The sequence below is a fragment of the Rhinatrema bivittatum genome, chromosome 1, assembly GCF_901001135.1.
Source record: "Rhinatrema bivittatum chromosome 1, aRhiBiv1.1, whole genome shotgun sequence".
NCBI classification, from domain to species: Eukaryota; Metazoa; Chordata; class Amphibia; order Gymnophiona; family Rhinatrematidae; genus Rhinatrema; species Rhinatrema bivittatum.
Genome location: NC_042615.1, coordinates 827,529,959 through 827,547,131, shown reverse-complemented (window position 1 = coordinate 827,547,131; position 17,173 = coordinate 827,529,959). Strand labels below are relative to the sequence as shown.

General features: G+C 45.1%; 1 protein-coding gene across 50 annotated transcripts in view; it reads right to left on the bottom strand.

Annotated features, from left to right (window-relative positions):
- LOC115079149 (GATA zinc finger domain-containing protein 14-like) overlaps positions 1 to 17,173 on the bottom strand; it is a 437,489-nt gene that overhangs the window by 404,942 nt on the left and 15,374 nt on the right. For all 50 annotated transcript variants that reach the window (XM_029582467.1, XM_029582591.1, XM_029582583.1 and 47 more), the window contains exons 2-3: positions 15,595 to 15,650; positions 9,879 to 9,905 (exon numbers count right to left, since the gene is read on the bottom strand). In XM_029582467.1, the coding sequence (XP_029438327.1) occupies positions 9,879 to 9,905; positions 15,595 to 15,650 (83 nt within the window). The remainder of the gene's footprint in view (positions 1 to 9,878; positions 9,906 to 15,594; positions 15,651 to 17,173) is intronic.

Below are 17,173 nucleotides of genomic sequence, written 5' to 3'. Positions count from 1 at the left end.
CAGTATTAAAGCAGACACGGGTTCACTTTGTATAAATATCTGCATGTAACCTGGTTTTATGTGTGTAAATGTCTGTATTAATGTAGCCTGGGATGCACTTTGTGTAAAAGTATGCATGTTACCTGGTTTTATGTGTGTAAATGTCTGTACTAAAATAGCCTGGGGCTCAGTTTGTGTAAATGTATGCATGTAACCTGGTTTTATGTGTGTAAATGTCTGTACTAAAATAGCCTGGGGCTCAGTTTGTGTAAATGTATGCATGTAACCTGGATTTATGTGTGTAAATGTCTGTAGTAAAATAGACTGGGGCTCAGTTTGTGTAAATATATGCATGTAACCTGGTTTTATGTGTGTAAATGTCTGTAGTAAAATAGACTGGGGCTCAGTTTGTGTAAATGTATGCATGTAACCTGGTTTTATGTGTGTAAATGTCTGTACTAAAATAGCCTGGGGCTCAGTTTGTGTAAATGTATACAGTAACCTGGTTTTATGTATGTAAATGTCTGTACTAAAATAGCCTGGGCCTCAGTTTGTGTAAATGTGTGCATGTAAGCTGGTTTTATGTGTGTAAATGTATTTACTAAAATAGTCTGGAGCTCAGTGTGTGTAAATGTATTCATGTAATCTGGTTTTATGTGTGTAAATGTCTGTACTAAAATAACCTGGGGCTCAGTTTGTGTAAATGTATGCATGTAACCTGGTTTTATGTATGTAAATGTCTGTACTAAAATAGCCTGGGCCTCAGTTTGTGTAAATGTATGCATGTGACCTGGTTTTATGTGTGTAAATGTATTTACTAAAATAGTCTGGAGCTCAGTGTGTGTAAATGTCTGCATGTAACCTGGTTTTATGTGAGTAAATGTCTGTACTAAAATAGCCTGGGGCTCAGTTTGTGTAAATGTATGCATGTAACCTGGTTTTATGTGAGTAAATGTCTGTACTAAAATAGCCTGTGGCTCAGTTTGTGTAAATGTATGCATGTAACCTTGTTTTATGTGTGTAAATGTCTGTACTAAAATAGCCTGGGGCTCAGTTTGTGTAAATGTATGCATGTAACCTGGTTTTATGTGTGTAAATGTATTTACTAAAATAGCCTGGGGCTCAGTTTGTGTAAATGTATGCATGTAACCTGGTTTTATGTGAGTAAATGTCTGTACTAAAATAGCCTGGGGCTCAGTTTGTGTAAATGTATGCATGTAACCTGGTTTTATGTGTGTAAATGTCTGTACTAAAATAGCCTGGGGCTCAGTTTGTGTAAATGTATGCATGTAACCTGGTTTTATGTGTGTAAATGTATTTACTAAAATAGCCTGGGGCTCAGTTTGTGTAAATGTATGCATGTAACCTGGTTTTATGTGTGTAAATGTATTTACTAAAATAGCCTGGGGCTCAGTTTGTGTAAATGTATGCATGTAACCTGGTTTTATTTGTGTAAATGTCTGTACTAAAATAGCCTGGGCCTCAGTTTGTGTAAATGTATGCATGTAACCTGGTTTTATGTGTGTAAATGTCTGTACTAAAATAGCCTGGGGTTCAGTTTGTGTAAAAGTATGCATGCAACCTGTTTTTTTTTTTTAATTATTTATTTATGAATTTTCAACTTATAATAAGTAACAAATTCAAATTACATTATTCAAATTTCTTTGAATATTTTTAAGTATACAGGATAATTCATATACAGAGCCATAAAGATATCAATATAACCATTAAATAATTACATTTCCTGTATCCAATAGGGGTGTGCATTCGTATTGACCGCATATGTAAAACGCTACTCATATTTTTTTTTAACTTAAAAAAAGGATTCGACATAAACGATCGGATTTCCCACATATCCGACATATCTATGTCGGATATGTTGGAAATCGCGATTGTTGAGCCAAAATAAAAATTTAAACCCCCTCACCCTCCTTAATCCCCCCCCCCCGACTTACCACAACTCCCTGGTGATCGAGCGAGGAGTGAGGACGCCATTTCTGCAATCCTTGGCGAGAAGCATGTGACGTCGTGCCACGTCGAGTGACGCGGCGCCACGTGATTCCCGGCGAGTTCGCGCCGGACGGCTCGTTCGGCCCAAAAAGAACTTTTGGCCAGCTTGGGGGGGCCTCCTGACCCCCCCAAGCTGGCCAAAAGTTCTTTTTGGGCCGAACGAGCCGTCCGGCGCGAACTCGCCGGGAATCACGTGGCGCCGCGTCACTCGACGTGGCACGACGTCACATGCTTCTCGCCAAGGATTGCAGAAATGGCGTCCTCACTCCTCGCTCGATCACCAGGGAGTTGTGGTAAGTCTGGGGGGGGGGGGATTAAGGAGGGTGAGGGGGTTTAAATTTTTTTTTTGCACATATGTACATATACCCAACTCATTGAATTTTTTTTATGTCCATATTGACCGCAAGTGGGACCCCCTTTCGGACATAAGTAATATGAACATAAAATTTTGCTCTGCACATCCCTAGTATCCAATCACCAAACAAAGTAAAAAGGGGAGCACAGAGCAAATGTAAACTAAATATATATTAGTAAGGTATTCAATTATAACAGGAATTTGTAGACATAACATTATTTACCAACTAGTGGTTAGGTTAGGCATGATTTCCCTCCCTTTGGTTCCTTCGTTCTTCCAAGAATTTCTCTAAATGGAGTGGATCATAATAGACATATCTTACTCCTTCCACCTGCATGACACACTTACATGGGAATCTAATCATTATGGGGCGGATTTTAAAAGGCCCTCGCGTGCCGGCGCACCTATTTTGCATAGGCCGCCGGCGCGCATAAAGCCCCGGGACGCGCGTAAGTCCTGGGGCTTTCGAAATGGGGAGGGAGGGTCCGTGTCCGGGGGTGTCCCCGAAACGACGCGGCGTTTCAGGGGCGTGCCGCGGCATTTCGGGGGCGGGCCCGGGAGGGCGTTGCGCCAGCCCGGGGGCGTGGTCGAGGCCCCCGGACCATGCCCCCGGGACCGGAGGACGGAGCGGGGCTGCCGGGGACACGCACAAAGTTACTCCTGCTGTCAGCAAGCGTAACTTTGCCAACAAAGGTAAGGGGGGGTTTTAGATAGGGCCGGGGGGGGTGGGTTAGGTAGGAGAAGGGAGGAGAAGGTGGGGGGAGGGCGAAGAAAAGTTCCCTCCGAGGCCGCTCCGAAATTGGAGCGGCCTCGGAGGGAACAGGCAGTCCGCGCTGGGCTCGGCGCGCGCAGGTTGCACAAATGTGCACCCCCTTGCACGCGCCGACCCCGGATTTTAGAAGATACGCACGGCTACGCGCGTATCTTATAAAATCTGGTGTACTTTTGTTCGCGCCACCGGCGCGAACAAAAGTACCCGCGCGCGTAGGTTTTGAAAATCCGCCCCTATCTGTATACCAAATGTCTAGCTATTTTAGCCAGAGCAATGAATCTTTTCCTTTTTTCCTGTGTCTCCTTGGAGACATCTGGATAAATCCAGATTTTCTGTCCCAAGTAGAGAGAGGATCTTTTCAGCATAAAGGCCTTTAAGACCTTATCTCTATCCAAAGAATTGCAAACTTACGGGTCAATACAGTAAGGCCGCGGTAGAAACAGTGCGGCAGTGTCAGGCGCACCCTTCCTCCCCGCACGCACAGTTCTCTTGACCTAGCGCTTGATACTGTCTTCTAATTGCATGCAAATGCATGCTGCGGCTGTGAAGCGTTAGGGAAGGGTTATGCCCGAGCAACCCATTTTACTGTATAGGCGCTTAATACAGCGCCTATACAGTAACCTGGGTGCGCTGGTACCTGTCATTTCAAATGACATTTGAAATGACAGGCACCAGGAAGTGTAAAAAAAAAACCCAAAAATATGTAAAAATCTGAGTACGGCCCCCGCCGGAATGAATGCCCGTGCGATTTTGGCGCTCATGCCATGAGCGCCAAAATCGCACGGCCATTCAGTCCAAAATTGCACGCCAAAATCGCACCAAAATCGCACGGCCATTCATTCCAAATCGCACCAAAATGTGTTGACGTAAGCCACAGAAGCCCTTCAGACACTGGCGGTTTGTAGACAGTGGAAGTGGAGCGGGGACTGGCGCGAGTGCCGCAGCGGTGGAAGTTTAAACTTTGTCTTTCTTCCGCAAATCGTTGATGTATCGCTTTTAACCAAGGAGTGTGCGTTCCGTTTCTGCTGTCACACCAGAGGCCCAACGGGCGGTGCTGTCCGGGAGCGACCGGTAAGTTTCTGCATTAGTCCAGGGGTCTCTCTCGCTCTGCAAGGCGCAATAACAACAAAAATAAGATTGGGCACCAAAATCGCGCGGCCACCGGCAGTGAAGGAATGGCCGTGCGATTTCAGCGCTGAAGGCAGTCACATGCCGTGACGTCATTCCTTCACGCGCTGAAATCACACGGCCATTCCTTCACTGCCGGTGGCCGCGCGATTTTGGTGCCCAATCTTATTTTTGTTGTTATTGCGCCTTGCAGAGCGAGAGAGACCCCTGGACTAATGCAGAAACTTACCGGTCGCTCCCGGACAGCACCGCCCGTTGGGCCTCTGGTGTGACAGCAGAAACGGAACGCACACTCCTCGGTTAAAATGATACATCAACGATTTGCGGAAGAAAGTAAAAGTTTAAACTTCCACCGCTGCAGCAATCGCGCCAGTCCCCGCACCACTTCCACTGTCTACAAACCGCCAGTGTCTGAAGGGCTTCTGTGGCTTACGTCAACACATTTTGGTGTGATTTGGAATGAATGGCCGTGCGATTTTGGTGCGATTTTGGCGTGCGATTTTGAAATGAATGGCCGTGCGATTTTGGTGCGATTTTGGAATGAATGGCCATGCGATTTTGCTGCGATTTTGGCGTGCGATTTTGGAATGAATGGCCGTGCGATTTTGGTGCGATTTTGGTGCGATTTTGGTGCGATTTTGGAATGAATGGCCGTGCGATTTTGGTGCGATTTTGGTGCGATTTTGGAATGAATGGCCGTGCGATTTTGGCGCTCATGGCATGAGCGCCAAAATCGCACGGACATTCATTCCGGCGGGGGCCGTACGTTCATCCAGGCAGAGGGAACCGGAGGCCGTTTCGCCGCCCGCTCCCTCTGCCTGGATGGATGCCCGTGCGAAATCGGGAGGAAGGGAGAAGGGACTGCCATAGCAGGCCCGAGCCTTGCTACTTTTTCGTTTTGTTTTTGTTTTTGCTTCGGGAGGAGGGGACCGGACGGGGCTGCAGGAGACCGGGCTGGACCGGAGACCGGGCTGGACCGGAGACCGGACGGGACCAGGGCAGGTAAGCAATGTTTTTTACACTACACTAACGCCTACTAGGGGGAGGCGGTAAACTAGCACGTTAAGGCCGCGGCAAAACAGCAGGTTACTGAGGAGATAATATCAGCGCCTGTTACAGTATCGGAGGGGAATAGCTAATTCCTTCATTATACAGCTTTTTCGTTCATTTACATGCTGGGTGCGGAAAGGGTTATGTGTCTGTTTTAGGAAGCGCTAGGGACGCGTGAAACTGGATACTGTATCGCTGGATCGCCTTACTCGTCTGTATTGTGCGCTAGGGATGTGCAGAGCAAAATTTTATGTTCATATTACTTATGTCCGAAAGGGGGTCCCACTTGCGGTCAATATGGACATAAAAAAAATTAAATGAGTTGGGTATATGTACATATGTGCAAAAAAAAAATTTAAACCCCCTCACCCTCCTTAATCCCCCCCCAGACTTACCACAACTCCCTGGTGATCGAGCGAGGAGTGAGGACGCCATTTCTGCAATCCTTGGCGAGAAGCATGTGACGTCGGCGGCACGTCGAGTGACGCCGGCGTCACGTGATTCCCGGCGAGTTCGCGCCGGACGGCTCGTTCGGCCCAAAAAGAACTTTTGGCCAGCTTGGGGGGGTCAGGAGGTCCCCCCAAGCTGGCCAAAAGTTCTTTTTGGGCCGAACGAGCCGTCCGGCGCGAACTCGCCGGGAATCACGTGGTGCCGCGTCACTCGACGTGGCGCGACGTCACATGCTCCTCGCCAAGGATTGCAGAAATGGCGTCCTCACTCCTCGCTCGATCACCAGGGAGTTGCGGTAAGTCGGGGGGGGGGGGGGGATTAAGGAGGGTGAGGGGGTTTAAATTTTTATTTTGGCTCAACAATCGCGATTTCCAACATATCCGACATAGATATGTCGGATATGTGGGAAATCCGATCGTTTATGTCGAATCCTTTTTTTAAGTTAAAAAAAAATATGAGTAGCGTTTTACATATGCGGTCAATACGAATGCACACCCCTATTGTGCGCTCCCAGCACGTTACAGATGGGGAATCTTTAACTGCACGTTACTGTATCGACCTGTTAACTAGAAGAGTACCTCTCATCTCCACTTGGGAGGCATACGATGTTTCTATTAATTCAGTTATATTTAAGGAAATATCCAATTGCTCTGGGGTAATAATTTTCTTTTCATTAATGAAATAAACATTAGTAATTTGTGGAAAATTTTCAGGCTGCCATGCCAAAATTTCCAAAAAATAATTTTTCAGTTTTTCCCTAGGTGAGACCATCCTACATTTGGGGAAATTAACTATTCCTAAATTTGTATATCTGACATGGTTTTCCAACACTTCTACTTTTTTACTTAAAGCCAATTCCCCCTTAATGATGGATGATTGTACCTTTTCTATAGAGGAAATATCCTCTTGTACTGGTTTTATGTATGTAAATATCCATATTAAAGTAGCCTCACTTTGTATAAATGTTGTACATAAACTGGATGTATGTGTGTAAATATCTATATTAAACAAGCCTGGGACTCACTTTGTGTAAATGTCTAAGGTGACATAATCCAATCACTAAACACTGAACATTAATGCATTTTTCTCCTCCATTATCTGAGCTTTTTGTTTTTATAATCAGGGTGGTCCTGGTGTCACTTTTGTTGGTCTTTGAAGTCTTTTTCATGGCCTCTCTCCTCCTGTCTTCTCTTCTTCCCCTATATCTGTCTCTGGCATTGATCTTTCCCTTTCATCTGCTGTCTCCATTTCTTCCTTCCTTGATTCTCTATCCTCTCATAACAAGATTTCACCTCTCCTCCTCCAGGCCCCCAGCTCCTTCTTTTCTCCTCCTACCTATCTACCACTATCACCCCCTCCCCAGTCCTCCCATTCCCCTTCCCTCATTTCTCAGTGTTCTCTCTCTTCCACCCACTCCTCTGTCTGTACTCATCACTCCTCACCTACCTACCTCACTCATCCCCTCAACATCTCCAGCTACTTCTCTCTCTCATCCCCTTTCTTCTGCCCTTACCAGGCCTCCTATTCCCATTTTCACCTCCTCCCCAGCTCCCCCATTTCTTCCATCTCTGACCCCCTTGCTCACCTGCGTCTCTCAACATAAGAAGTGCCAGGCTGGTCAGGCCAATGGCAATGGTTCATGACCCAGCATCCGGACTTTGATAGTGGACAGTCTGGGTCCTTTGGAAACTGCTGGACTTCCCTCTGCTCATTCCTAGATTTCCTGTCCCTCATTCCCTCTCAATCTTCCCCAGCCCCTCCAGTTTCTTTACACCATTTCTCCACACTCCATATCTTTTTGAACCCTTTCACTCACACCATAGCCCATCTAACACCCCCTACTCAAACCTTCCACCAAATGACTAAGTCACTGCATCCTCCATTCCCTACTCTTCCACCCAATCACTGACTCTATTTTTCTGCTCTCCCACACAATCCTCTCACATCGCTCCCCTCATCCTTGACTTCTTCCTCTCACTTTTCCCTCTCATGCCTCATCCCTCCCCTTTCCCTCCCACTACCAACCTCCCCCTCCACAGCTCTATTCTCCTTCTCTTCTCTCCCCTCCGTACTATTGCTTTCCTCCCCATATCTCCCCGCTGACCCTAAGCCATGAACCTCACCTCAAATTCTTTCACATTTTCTGTTCCCTCACCCATCTCCTACTCATTTATCTTCTTCCCTTTCCTTTCTCCCATTTATCAGCTCCATTTTTGTATCTCTCTCTACTTCCTTCCTTCCTGCATAGCCACCCCAAATTCCTGTCTCAGGAGAGGATTGGCTCGGCTAACAGCAGATGAGACGCTTTGTGGTGCCGCTGTCCAGTATCCCGCCTCTCTCTAAACGCGCATGCGTGCACCTTCCCAGCCTTTAAGAGGGCCGCTGCAGGAAACTAACATGCGGCCCAGGATGATGTCATCGGGCCCTGCTACTTAAGGAAGGGCCCACAACTCACTCCTTGCCTTGGCAACAGGTCTCCACGGGATTCTTGAGTTTCTGAGTCATGTTTGTCCCCTCCCCAATCTTTCCCCACAGGAAACAGCTCACACCCCCTACACAGCGATCACAGAAACAGGCTGTCTTAGAGCAGGATCGGATCTCCTCCCAGAACCTCCAGTTTAATGCACACGGTGATGGCACTGAACCCCAGAACTCCCCTAAAGCTGCATAATGTTGGGGGGAGGAGGATGAATTGGGGGTTCATGGAAGCAGAATTGCCACATTCTGCCAATGTTGTGGTAAAATTCAGGTGAAGATTATTTCAGAGGCCAGCGATGGGGAGAGGGGTGAGAGATCAGGAAAGACAATGTGGGTGAGGGGAAGGAGGGGAGATGGGGAGCAGGTGTTGGTTTGTGAGAGGAAGTTTTATTCTCATCTATGGAAAGAGGCAGAAAACCAGAGAGGAAGAATCTCAGGTGGGAAAATTTGAGGGAATGGGGTCAATGGTTCATATCTGCAGTCAATTACTATTTCAGAAGTGGATGTTTCATTCTGATTACAAACTCTTACAATTAGTACAACCAGGAAGTTATTTTCACCAGCCATTTCTGACACAAATTGTCAACAAACAGGATACAATAGAAACAGAAGTTAGAAAAAGGAATTAAGAACATGCATTTTAGCCTTACATTTTTAGCAAAAAAACAATGTAAAATCTATAGTGACAAGTTTGTTATATGGGTATGTTTTGAACTTTGCTACTGCAAATTCCATGACTGTAAACCGCCTTGATATTAAGTTGAAAGTCGCTATATAAAGTTGAATAAATAAATAAATAAGAACATCAGAAATTGCCATGCTGGGTCAGACCAAGGGTCCCTCAAGCCCAGCTTCCTGTTTCCAACAGAGGCCAAACCAGGACACAAGAACCTGGCAATTACCCAAACACTAAGAAGATCCCGTGCTACTGATGCAATTAATAGCAGTGGCTATTCCCTAAGTATAATTGATTAATAGCCGTTAATGGACTTCTCCTCCAAGAACTTATCCAATCCTTTTTTGAACCCAGCTACACTAACTGCACTAACCACATCCTCTGGCAACAAATTCCATGATAACATGACCCAATATAGCAGCAAATAAGAGCCATAAGTGTCCATCTAATCTCCTCCGGTTAAAAACTAGCCTCAAATCTCTTTCCTTCATTCAGATTTGAGGCTAGTTTTTAACCGGAGGTAAGGGTCTAAGAATTAGGCCAAATGTAGGAAAATAAAAATCATGACTACGCGTTACATTCAGAAAAGCAGAGCTGGCTGGCTTGCTGTGCACCCCAGGTCTGGGAGAAGAAAGGCTACACCGACCCCAAGCACAGGGAGATCCAGTCCTACTTTTCACCACCGCCTGCACTGCTGCGAATTGTGATTTTTTTTTTCCAGCTTTCAGGGGACTGGGAAGTCCAGTCCCAGCATTAGACGGGGAAGAAAAGAGATAAGAACAGGCCGATCTTGGACGGTGCTACTGATCGGAAGCTTAAAGGGACACAGTCGTCGCAATGCCCCCCCTCAGAGAGTGCAGGCGTGTGCCCGCCAAGCACGTGTGACCCCCTTACCCATCCCCTACCCTTTCTGAGAAAGTTACACAAGTTTTAAGCAACAATTATTGTGAATAATTAGTAGGAGCTAAAGTTAGGCTTACCCGAGGAATCACAGAGGCAGCACCACCCTAAATGAAAGAAAGAGAGCAGTGATATTTATTTATTTTTATTTATTTAACATTTTTATATACCGAGGTTCTAGAGACAGAATCACTAAGCACTTCGGTTTACAAGTAACTATTGAAATGACTGACATGAGTCTTACAGAGAACAGGAAATACAGAACTTGGATATACAATTAAAATAAAATGACATAGAGCCTTTAAATAACAGAAAATAGAAACTGAATGGTAATAAAACATGTAACAGGCAATTGTATGAGAAGAAGAACAATGAGATATTATCTGTGGTTGTTTGGTAATGAAAAACAAAAAAATAGCATCCAGTGGGTATGAAGGATTAAGATCAAATTAGGTGTAAGCTAAGGAGAAGATCCAAGTCTTGAGTCTTTTTTTGAAAGTAATTGGACATTAGGGATATTAGGGAGAATCTCTCCTGGGAAGGTCACAGAATAGCAAAGTCACTTTATAGAGGAGACACCAGTGTGAGAAACAAACTCCTGATCACCAGGAGACTTCTGCCCAGTCTGAGGATTTGCTTTTGCATTAAAACCTTCCTGATTAGAGCCTCCGGGTGAGAGAGTCACAGTGGGATCTGTGTTACAGTGCATGACATGATGTGATCTCCATGTAAAAGTAACATCCCACATCAGGAGATATCAGACCCAGATCTGAGGATCAGAAGTAAAAACCCCCAAGATCCCCAGCAGACGCTCTCACCCTCTCCTGGTTTTCCTATCATCATCCTTTGGATTTTAAGTCTCGTTCTGTTTAGTATACACAAATGTCTGTACTAAAATATCTCAGTGTTCAGTACAGTACATAACCCAATGATTATGTCTGTATGCTCTGACAGGAGAAAATGGAGGTGTTGAGTAAAGGGAGTCTTGTGGAGGGCTATCCAGGAAAGAGTGAGCTGCAATTCCTGAGACAGTTACTGATCGGCATCTGTATAAGGCCTACCTTATGACCTAATTATTAAAAATGGAGGGAGGGCTCCGACCTAAACAAACCACATTGAAAGGCAGCTGGAGCAGTAAGTTGGTGTTGTCTCCTGTCAGAGCATACGGACATGATCATTGGGTTATGTACTGTAAACCCTCTGGCATTATTATCAGTTGATTTTCCGGGCCTCTTTCCCTCCCAATGCAGCCCATGTGGTGAAACACGGTCCTAGTTGGAGGACTTAAACCTCCTTCCAATGACTCATGAATAAAAGATAGAAACGCTTAATTTAATGCTCTCCTCGCTTTATTTATTGATTAATCCATTATAAGGATCTGTGAACTTTTAGCACAATACTATCCCTATTTGTAGTTTTCACCAATAGAGTATACCGCTCACTGTCTTCACTTCTTATTTGCTCATATTAGGAAATACCAACTAGATAAAGATCTAGGCATCTTCATGCACAATACATTGAAATCCTTGGCTAAGTGTGCGGCAGTGGTCAAAAAAGGCAGCAACATGTTAGGAACTATTAGGAAAGGGATGGTGAATAAATACAGAATGTCAGAAGAACACCTCTGTATTGTGTGAGTACTGAGTGCAATTCTGGTGTCACCTTCTCAAATAGATATAATAGTACCGGAAAAGGAACAGAGAGAAGGGTGACCAAAGTCATAAAAGGGATGGAACGGCTCCCCTAAGAGGAAATGCTAACGAGGTTAGGGCTGTTCCGCTTGGGGAAGAGACAGCTGAGTCGTTATATGATCAAATAAAATTATGAGAAAATTGGAGAAAATAATTTTACACTCAACACACAATTAGGCTCTGATTTAAGGCAGTTAGTTTAACTGAGTTTAAAAATGATTTGGACAGGTTCTAGGAAGAGAAATCCATAAACTGCTATTAACAAACAAACAGGTGCATGCACATATACACAAATGGCTGCACATTATATAAAATAATGCCTATATGCAATCATGTGTGCTATTTAATATAAGCATTTATTTGAGAAATTATTCATGTACTTTCCTTAGCATTTATCAGCTTTTACATGGGCAAATGAGCATAATTTATGACCAGTTTTACCAGCTGGGCCACCAGTTTGGCCAGACTATCTCTAGGTCATCAAGACCCCTCTGGTTCTTCAGCCTGCTCTCTCCCCAGTTTACCCAAACCCATCACGCAGTCAGTATTTGGCTATAAAGAGTTTTAAGCAGCACATAGAGGGGTCAAGAGTAACACATCAAAAGTGTAAATAAACAGAGCAAGCAGAAGGATGTGTTCCGTGATTCTTAGCTCCAGGGACTGAAAGATATCATAAAGTTTTCAGAACTGAAAAGATTTTCTATCTACAAGAGCATAAACCAGTTTCACATTAGAAGTCCAAGGAAGGCTAGGTCGGATATGCTCCTCATTGTGCAAGCACGAATCATGTCTGCCCGCTGCAGAGCCCACAAACGATCCAATCACCCTTTAAAAGAGCCCGCTACATTAATAGGGACCTCCTAACCCCACAACGAAGGAAAGAACGACCTGTCTCCTTCCCTATTCTCCTCTTTCCATTATCCGTCATCGCTGGCACTGCCCTCTCCCACCTGGTGTTATGAAGAACCCTCCGTTTCCCTTATCGCCGGGAGATTTTGGTGTCATCAGAATATCACCCAGCTATGGAGCAGCAGCTCACAATCCCAGTGGGCCCTGTAAAGCTTGCAATCAGTCTCTATCTGTTGCTACCTTCATCCATTCACCCGATACCAAGCGACAATGCACGCTCCGATTCTCTTCTGACTCCACTTTAAGTGCCTTCATTTATCTAACTTTATGCCCATGTCTGAAACTCTATGCTGGCAAGCTAGAAACGCACATTCTCAGCACTGCACCTGTATTCGGCTGCAAAGAGAAGAATCCTCATGGGGCTTCCCTGTCTGAGTTTCGTCTTTAAACCACAGAACTCTGTAAACCTCTTCAACGTGAGCAATGCTGGATGCGCAGGTTGCAAACTCTTTCCTCATCAGGCTTGATTACAGGGGCCTGATGGCTTGGGGCGTTATTCTGTGACTTTCGTTTGGTGCTGCCGCCTTGCCTTACTGCATTTTTTCCTGCTCTCCTCTCCCTCTGCAAACGTCTCCCTTGGTGTTGCCTCAGGATTGTCCCCGTGATCACAAGACATTTGTTTGCATTTGTGCTAGTTACTTCCACTCTCACTAAAATCTTAGGCCTGTACTGCTTATAAATAAGATGAGCCCTGGACTTGCTTTTCCCTCTGCTGCATTTCAAATGGATTCCACTGTTTGAATATTCCTTTTGCAGTTCTTTGCAGGTCCATCCCAAAGTAATAAGCCCTCATTTTTGTAAGTAGGGTTAAGCTGTATCTTCATCTTAAGTTCAGAAAAATGCTAAAAACATGGCTCTTTCACCAGGCTTTCCCTGATTAATTTTCCTCGTTTGACTACTATCCACCTCCCCGGCACCTCTTACTCCTCCCGTCGCTCCTTGACACCTCTCAATTGCTCTCTGATGACTCCATGTAGCCACATACTACTGCTTGTATATTTGTAGATATGTTTTACTTTTTGCATACTGTATTCTCTTTAGTTTTCATTTTTCATTTTGCTAAAATTCGCCTCTGTGCTTCCTTTTGTATTTATCAGTTGCCCTGTTCCCCCTTTCCCTGTTTATTGTAATTTTCCACCTCTTTTACATTAAAATGTAAACCGATATGATGTGTATTTTAATGTCGGTATAGAAAAGCTGTTAAATAAATAAATAAAACTTTTGCTGAGTCCAGTTCCAGTCTTCAGTTTTATTTACTCTGTATAATTTTACAGTTTTAATTTTAGATTGTTTTTGTATTATAGTCGACAGATACGAGTCCTTCCCGACGCAACTCTGTATGAAATGTGGTTCTGTGTCAGGGATCCAAAGATTCTTCATGACGTTTACTTAATGATCAGTGATCCTTGCACTTATAATGTGAACCTATTTTATGCTCTTGTAAATAAAAAAAACTTTTGAGTTGTGAAAACCTTATGATATATTTCACTTCCTGGAGCTTCATTTCATGGGGCACATCCTTTTGCTTGGTGTATAAAGAGTTCATTTCACACTTACACCTGATAAAAGGCAGAAGTAAATAAGCACAGGTAACAGCTGTACACGCACTACGTTCGCTGGTTATAAAATCATAGCTTATGCATGTAAATGTCGGCCCCGCCCTGGAGCGCCCCTCACCTGCCTCTAATGCACCCCGTTTTCTCAAAAGCAAAGTTATTCAGGTACTGTATGTGCGAGGTTTATAAAAGGAGCTAGTGGAATATAAGATGTAATAAATAAATAATAATAATGATAAATAGATAGCACTGGCATAAATAAGCGCTATTTGTGTGAACATCTGCTACTTTGTGATCGTGCATCTGTTTCACAATCTACCTAATAGGGAGTAGCCTCTACTTATTACCAACTAAAGGATTTATTTACTGTTTGGGATCCTGCCAGGTACTTGGGAAACAGGATGATGGGCTTGATGGACCCTCAGTCTGACCCAGTATGGCAATTGTTTAATGTTATTAAATCCATAAAACATGTTTAAGGTGCACATAGGGAAATCCACTGCTTATTCCATGATATAAGAAACATGGAATCTAGTGACCTTTTGGGATCCTGTCAGGTACTTGTGACCTGGATTGGTTACTATTGGAAACAGGAAGCTAGGATTTCTGGACCTTTGCTCTGATCTATTTGGCAAATCTTGTGTTCTTTTTGTATTGCTATGGAAAAGTGTGAGGGAAAGACTAAAATCTACATGAGAGAGAGCAGGCCGCTCCAGCAATGCTGCTGTCTAAACTGGATGGGATTGTGTGGTGCGATGCCGATTGAGTTAAGGGGGATGTGAGCCCAGTTGCCCAGGTGAGTGAGGGAGCAGCCTACCAGCCCGAGCATGAAGTAGATACCCTCCCTCCCTCCCTCCCTCCCTCCACACCAGTACCAGTCTATGAGAAATTCTGAAACTTGGTAGGAGAGCAGACACCAATGGATGAGTTTGGAATCAGCTCAGCAAGATCTACAGCTCCTGGGGTTGGAGGGAGAAATGCAGATTATGGTAGGGGACTCTGGGGCACCCAGGAACAGAGCTGAATGGGAAAATTTGGTGGTGGAAGGAAGATCTGCAGCTCAGGACTCAAGTTTGAAAGTTCACCAGTTGTCCTCTCTTGTGATGAGACAGCCTACTTCCTCAGTAGCTTGAGAGGACGGTCTCTACCTGCTAAAGCCTCCAGTAGTCACCTTGGACTCATTATGGAACATTCTGGAATGAACTATTTCCAAGTATTCTCTGAAATTGTATCTCTATCTAATTTGGGTGAGCTTTTGTCGCAGCAGCAGGGATATATGTCTGCAATATAAAGGATAAATTAGGAAATGATGACCACCCTGTGCAGGCAGGGAGGAGGCAGGCACCTTTGGATTGCAGGCACTGGGCCCTCCTTAGAGAGCACCATGAGCAGGCAACAAGGGACAGAGGAGCATTGGGGGTGTGAAGAAGAGGCGGCCCGGAGGAGGTAGAGGTAGGGGTTCGAGGGGTTCAGTGGTGAATCAAGGCCATGGTGGTAGGGAGTGTGGATCGATGCCTTGGGGATGGGAGTTCCCCTTGTTAAACTTTTACAGCCTGAGCTTTACTAATAATAGCAAGAAAAAAGGGAAAATTATAAATTTCTATACTTGCTTTGTTTTACTGCTGCTCATGCACACTTACCGAAAACTTCTCGCCACTATTTTTATCTTTTTCTTTTTCGGAGGCCGCAGTACCAGCTACAGTGTTGAGGGTGGCAGTCACATGTGGATGAGAAAGAGAAAACAAGTTGTGTAACTGAAGATTGCATTTTCACAGACACATATTTTGTCACTGAAATAATTTAGCTACAGAAAGTATGGATACGATGAATCATCAGTAAGAAAGGAACTTATTTTAAGATTGGAGATGCAGCATTTCACAGTAATGGACGTCTCATACTCAGATAACTTTGCTGGCACGACAGTTTTACATGTGTGTGTGTGTGTTGGGGGGAGGGTTCACTAGTTGTGTCCCCATCTCACTTTGTTGTACATGGGATATTTGTGTGGGGGAGACCCCGGGGTATCCTTGGTGTGAGTGTTACAGAGGAAAGTATATTGTGCTAGCAGTACCCTTAAGTGACCACTGGAGGGCAGGTGTCCTCGTGTTGAACAATGGGCTGTCCTGAGATGTTGTAACCTGGATGTTGTTAGGGTTATGTTTGCTGTGGATTTCCCCTTCAGTAGTTAATGGGATCTGATTGGAGTGGGAGTGGCCTTGGAATGGGTGGGGTGGGCATGGGGTGGGGAAAATCTGGCGCCCACAATATGTTGTTTTCTAATTCTAAGGGGAACTAGGAACAGGAGGTAGAGGAGGGGGATGACATGGGCACAATATATATATATATATATATATATATATATTTTTTTTTTTTTTTTTTTTTTAACAATACGTGGGCCATTTTGGGAGGGTAGCAATTTGGCCCCATAGCACCTTTCCAACTTGGGTGGGGGAGAGGCATGACACAGGCAATTTGAGGTTTTTTTTTAATGGTACCTATATCCAGTTTAGTATAAATTTATCTGGCCAGATAACAGGACCCCTCCCCGGAACGCCAGCAAAACACCCATTTTACATCCGGCTCAATATACCATATGACCCTTTTAGACAGATAACTTGTGAGGTATTCATCTAAATGGCTTTTGAATATCTACCCCCTGGTTTGTAGAAGGAAGAGGAAGAGATGGGGATGATTCAAATGTCCCCAGGTGAAGGTGTGGAGAGATGATATAATTTCGGAGGAGAAAAATATTATGGGAAGTGAGGGGCCATGGATGAGCAAACTAGGAGGTGCCACCCACCACCACCACAGGGAGGGCTTGCACAGTGCTGAAGGGGGGTGCGCTGGCTGCCCAATCAGGGAAGAAAGAGATGGCTGCACTGCAGGCTCAGGAGGGAGGGAGCTGCCAGGACATGGAGACGTCACTGTAAGCCTGCCACGGGGGCCGGGGGAGGAGCTGCTTCTGCCGAGGCAGGCCTGGGCGAGGAGCCGCAGAGCTCTATGGTAGGATTGGACATCGAAGCAGCCACTGTAGGATTCCCCAAGCCAGGAAGAGCTCCAGCTGCTGCCAGGCTCCTACCCAGGGAGGGAGAGATCACAGCTGTTACCTGCCCCGGGGGAAAGAAGTGGTGAAGTAGGGGAGGGGAATGTGCGAAGCGGCTGAGGGAAGTGAGGGAGGAGGTGGGGAAGGGAGAGTAAAGGCAGCACTCCCCTCCGGTA